The 6,338-nt window shown below is 31.4% G+C and overlaps 1 protein-coding gene across 1 annotated transcript; it reads left to right on the top strand.

Moving 5' to 3' along the window:
* The first annotated feature begins 1,491 nt into the window (after positions 1 to 1,491).
* LOC142634748 (F-box/FBD/LRR-repeat protein At5g56420-like) lies at positions 1,492 to 2,418 on the top strand. Its single transcript, XM_075809014.1, has one exon. The coding sequence runs from the start codon at positions 1,492 to 1,494 to the stop codon at positions 2,416 to 2,418; it is 927 nt and encodes a 308-aa protein (XP_075665129.1).
* The last annotated feature ends 3,920 nt before the right edge of the window (positions 2,419 to 6,338 follow it).

The following is a 6,338-nucleotide window of genomic DNA, read 5'->3' as shown; positions in this document are numbered from 1 at the left end:
TTACATGATAGTTTATTTTCAGTTGTCATTGTCTATTATCAGTGTGGCTAGGTGTGGCTATTTTATTTTGTTAATTTTTATAACATTTTTATTTCTATGCAATTTTCATTATCTATTTGTCATTATTTTAATAAAAATATTTTAAACAAAATGACAAAATGCAACCCACACTATATTATATATTAGCTCACACAACCATACTCATCCATACATAAATATTACATTAAGTGTCTACTAAATCAATCAAATGCTTTAATATCACCAACTTTACTATTTATTTCGAATCACTAACAAAAATAATATACTAGATATCTAATTATTGTTTGGTTTTGGGCAAGATGTGGTCAGGGTGTGCAAAAATAATTTTAAGGATAAAATAAACTAGGGAAAAAAAATATTATACTTACGTGTGTGTGTACATATATATATATATATATATATATATATATATATATATATTTATATATATTGAATTCAGAGGTTCATTTTAACCCCGTAAACAACAAGTGCCACCACCCCTAGTTGCAAAAGGAAAGGAAAAGAGAGAGAGAAGAAATAAATAAACTAGAGGATCAAGCGTGGCATCACAAGAGAAAGGGTGAATTAATTAATTGTAGTTTGCATATGCTTCTATTTTTATATAACTTATAATTAATTTCAATTTATTTATGATTGTAAATTTTTTTATCAATTTTGTTGTGACCGTGTAGGCTTATTCTTAAAAAAAAAAAAAAAAAAAAAAAAAATTGAACTTACATGTGTGAAGAGCCCAGTCCAAATTTGTTATTCATAAATTTTATATGCTTTGTTTGAGCATGGAACTTGTGCTATGGATCAAAATTTTCAAATTTTTTGTGAGTGAAAATCTCTTTGAACTTACACAATCAGTGTGAAAATATAATCAAATCTACATATACTCAAACATTAAAAAATAAAAATAAAATAAGGTGCATACACTGTTTACTGCATCCAATTTTTTATTTTATTTTATTTTATTTTAGGCATCTAATTTTTTATTTTATTTTATATAAAATAAAATAATTTGGGTTGGGGCAGATCCAAGTTTGGTTATCCATGGGTAAAAAATCCAATAGGAATCAAGGACCGGCATTTATTGGGTTTTGGAGTTGGATATCCACCCAGCCTATTAACACCTGAAAATTTATAAATTAAAAAAAAATAAATAAAAAAATAAAAAAGAAGAAGAAGGCATTACAAGATTAAAGTCAACCTGCCACTGAAGAATTCTATCTTAGTCGAGATTTTGCCAGGTAGGCCGATTTTAATTTGTCTTTGGTCGTAACTCTTTTCCGAATCTGCTTAGTATTATGGAATCAGCTTGGGATACTTTTCCCACGTACACTGTTATTAGGGTAAGTTTGGTTTTAAAAGCGTGTGATATCTTTCTAAACCTTTAGAATACAATCTCTCAGACTTGACTCTCTCTACAAACCCGAACCTCCTGAGTCTCACAGGAATTTTTTCCAAGGAATGGATTCTAAGAGAGAAAAGTTCACAGTTGATGATGGTGATGTAGTAGTTGATCGTATATCTGAGTTGCCAGAAGATGTTTTGCAACACATTCTGTCCTTCCTTCCTACCAAACAAGTATTTCAATCTACTCTTTTGTCTACACGATGGAAACATGTGTGGACTACATTCCCCATTCTAAAATTCGATGAAACCTCCGTGTTGTGGAGTACAGAAAAGAAGAATAATCCGGAAGTCAAGATAAAGAGACGTAACTTTTACAAGTTCTTGAATAAATGTTTACGATTACGAAGCCGCCAAAGTCAGAGACCACATATAAAGAATTTTACATTAGAGGTTAGCGTGCAGAATCACAAATCCAAGTCTCGTGTTGACCGCTGGATAAGGTTTGCGGTTAAGAGTAATGTTGAAGAGCTGATTCTTTTCTTTGGTGGGTCTCGTATACGTTATCGCTTGCCTCATAGTGTTTTGGTTGCAAAATCTTTAACTGTGTTGACACTACACTATCTTAAGTTGGATTCAATTCGTAGTGATATAAACTTACCATCTTTGAAAAGATTGTCTTTATTAGGCGTTTATGCAGATAATCAAATTATTCAGAATCTGATTGTTGGGTGTCCTATGATAGAAGACATGGGAATTTCGTGCTGTCGGGGCATTAAGTGTTTAAAGATTTTTGGTCTCCCTAAAGTCATGAAAATTCTGGTACAAAACAATCACCTTGATATGCTTGAATTGGAGGCATCAAATCTTCGAGATCTATGTATAATCGAGGGTCGGCTATCTGAGCTCAACTTGCTTCCTTTAAAAAATCTAAAAATGTTATTTCTAAATACACCAAATGTAACGGAAAAGTGGTTTAATGATAATCTTTCTGGATTTCCACTCCTTGAGAACTTAGAGCTAGCTATAAGCTGGAAAGAATAAAGCTTTCAAGTCATCATCATCTTAAATCATTGGTATTGATGAATTGCCAAAATCTGGTTGAAGTAATGATTGATTCTTCTAATTAAATTATGTACTCTCATATTCTGGTAATACTGCTATATCTTTTTCGCTGAATGCTTTGGGTCCGTTAGATGCTGAGTACACAATGTGGACTTCCTATGGTCCTTGGGATGCTGAAAAGATTGAATTCCTCTCAAAGATGAGAAATTCAAAAGGATTCAAATTGAGTATTATTGCAATTCAGGTACTTCTGGTTTTATCTTTATTTCTTTCTTTGGATTGAAAGGGTCCATTAATTTATTTCATTTCACTTTTTATCTTGGATTTGCATTTCCGTATATAACATCTAATCAGATTTTTTTGTTTAATTTCTTTGTAAAGAATGTGATTATACCAAAAGAATTGAGAGAAACCTTACCATCATCATTATATAATGTCAAGCATTTAAAGCTATCAATACCTCTGCCATTTACAAGATGCAAAGTCAAGGAACTACTAGATGGCTTGCTTTGGATTTCTCCTCTTCCAGACATGTTAGTAATGGAATTATGCAGACAGTCAAATCCTGGTTTTGATAAAATAGCCTTTGAGCTAATACGCTTATTTATTTCTTAGAATCCTCAAACTTGCTCATTATCTTTTCATTAGTGATTAATGAGTGTGCTAAATAGTGCTTTTGTTTTTTCAAACAAACTTATTATCTTAGAAATTATTGTTGTTAAATTTTATTTTTTCGTGTGGTGCTACTTGAGGTTGCTTTTAATGTGATTGATATTTTTGTTATTACTTGTAAGTAATTTAGTAATAATATAAGATTGGAAATTCCTTATCTTTTTACTTTTTAGTATCTGGTGCCCATTGTGTTTACTACGTGCCCTCTTTATTTTATTTTTTTAAAGAAGCATCAATTACTTGAACATTTTGGTTTTTATTGGCTTCCCAATCTATTGTGTAAATCGAAATTATGCAACTATGTACTATGATCGGAGTAATAAATAACTATGTTCATAGTATTACATAAGAAGTTGATAAATTTGAATTATGTTTTAGCTGGACAAACAAATGACGTTGGTAAGTATAATCTTTTAAACTATCTTCTTTTAATTTTAGATATATACATTATTAGATATATATTTGAGTTTTTTTATAATTTATTTATATTGGACTTCTCATATTTTGCTTATCTTTGGCTATCTATCTATATATATATATAAATAAATGATTGCTGATGCGAGTTTTCTTGCTCTTTCTTTATTTACACTTTTCAAAATGAAAGGAGTCTTATATAGATCATAAATTCTATAGCAATCCATGCTTTTAGTGATCTGCTTTCTGGGTAGCATAGAATCAGATGCTATTGCTGCCATGTCATGGACAATTGCAATAAGGAAAAGGTTCCTGTACTAAATTTTCCATGATCCTAAAGCCAATCAGGAAATCTTTTTTATCACCACCTATGCTGGTGAAAACTGGAAGGGACTAACCAGTGGACTCCTAATATTTTAACTATTTTGGAGTCCACTAGATTGATGAGATCCTCAACTGAATTTTTCACACATAGTTATAGGTTTATGTAGAAGGAAAGAATTGCTTAATCTAATAGAAATTTAATTTACAAAAAACTTTGGTGCTAGGATACTTGTCCATCTCAATTCTTAAAAGGGGAGAGGACTTACCAATGGAGTCGTCATAATCTTCTTGTTGTTCCATAGGAGTAAATCCCCTCTCTTCAGCAGCTTAGGGATGTCCTTGAGAGATTTTTTCCCTTGAAAATCTCACATTGGAGGATTGTTCAGAAAGCAAGAAAGATGGATCTTGATAGCAAATACTAGAAATCTAAGTGCACCGTGAATGGAAAGTAATAATAGTTTTATGTTTCATATTGTAGAAAGTATGAAGTTCTTGGTGTTTTTTTTTTGGGTCCACCGATTGTCATCTTCAGTGGAGAAAACATGTTAATATGAGTTATTTAATAAACTTTATGCGTCTGGTTCTTTGTTTAGTCAAAGGATCGACTACATCAATAAGTTTTCTGCATTTTATAATTGCAAAGGAAAAAAAAAAAATTTTGGTTTACAAACTTTATGCTCGTTTATATCTGAAGCAAAATATGATTATAGGAATGAAAAATTCCTTTTGCTTTCTTTGGTCTTTGTTGAAAATTCTTACATTTTAATAATATCTAATTTATAGTTATTGTTATTTGATCATTGGTGGTTTCTTGTCAAGTGTGTTCAAGTGTGTACATTAAGGTGTGTTCAACAATATTTATCCTGTTATAATATTAGTACATTAATTAATGAAAATAATCACATTTGATTTTGATTAGACACTTTTTTCTCTTTTGGAATTCAAGTAATAGCTTAGGGGTAGTAGCATCTTTTGTGGTGTATGATGTAGTTTGAACTCTAACACCCCCCTCCCCTGGTATCTCTATTGACTAAAAAACACTCTTGTTTTGGGCCGATATTAGACTCATTCAAAGCCATTGAAACCTTTATGGTGCATTTGGATGATATGATTTGAGCATTTGGATTTGGGTTATTAAAATCAAAATATCTCGTTTGGAAAATCTAAAAAAGGTCAAGGATTTGGATTTGACAAATCCATCAAAGATTTTAAAGTTATAAAATTTTTGAATTTGAAATAACACCCAAGATCAATAGATTTGAAATCAAGGTATTTCAAATCTGTTTATTTAAAATCCATATCCAAATTAAAATACAAGTTTCCAAATGCAATCTTAAGTTTTGAGTCCTATTTTTTAGTTGGATGATAGAAACTAGGGAGTCTAAGTTGAATGCATTCACTACAAAAAAGTGGACCTGTTTCAACCCTTATTTTTCGAGGGTTTATTAAAATTTGTCCAAATAAACACTAAATATAACACGCGGGTGACTATTACTATGCTTACTGAGAAACCTCAAAATAAGTCAACATATAACCCTTGAAATAAGTGCTGAAAAAAATGGCAGGTGACTATTACTAGGCTTATTGATAACCTTCAAAATAAGTCAACATATAACCCTTGAAATAAGTACTGAAAAAATGGCTGGCACACCACTGTGGGTTTTCGCTCTAAAATTTGTAGATTTCCCAGTACCCCTCGAAAAAAGAATACAAAACATAAAGACTGATTTATTTCTAAGCAAGACTGAAAAGTTTTGTATGAAAATTTTAGAGTATTTAGGTCCTCCCTGTCTTATTCTCTTTCATTTATTTTTCCTCTTTTTCCTTTGATTGCTCTTTCTCTCTCTCGCGCTCGCTCTCGAAGTAGATCGCATTTTCTCTATGTGCAAAGATGAATCACCAGAATGTGAGGAATCTTTGATCGGAGGAAGAAATTTTCCGACGAGGACAGCAGCGCCGACGAGAACTGTCATACTCACTCCGTTACCACCTCCGGCGAATCTTCCGATGGTATTTTTTTTTTGTTGTAAAAATTAAGTTCGTATCTTGATCATACATAATGCAATCGTAGTGATTGAATGTTGTGCATTGCTCTGTGACTCAGTCTCTGTTTTTATTGATTGACTATGGAAATTAGGGTTCAATTTTGGTGTGTGATTTTAAACTTTGCTTTAGTAGCTGAGTATTTTTACAATTCAAATTTCAACCAGCTATAGATGGAGTACTGATGTTATTGTTACAATTCAATTCAACATTTCAATCATACATAACGCAATCGTAGTGATTGGATGTTGTGCATTGCTTTGTGACTCAGGCTTTGTTTTTATTGATTGACTATGGAAATTAGGGTTCAATTTTGGTGTGTGATTTACTGATTTAGGGTTCAATTTTGGTGTGTGATTTTAAACTTTGCTTTAGTAGTTGAGAATTTTAACAATTCAACATTTCAACCAGCTATAGATGAAGTACTGATGTTATGATTAGTAAAA

This window comes from Castanea sativa, chromosome 5 (genome assembly GCF_040712315.1).
Source record: "Castanea sativa cultivar Marrone di Chiusa Pesio chromosome 5, ASM4071231v1".
Classification (NCBI taxonomy): Eukaryota; Viridiplantae; Streptophyta; class Magnoliopsida; order Fagales; family Fagaceae; genus Castanea; species Castanea sativa.
Note: the sequence above shows the minus strand (reverse complement) of the source record. Positions and strands in the feature narration are given on the sequence as shown.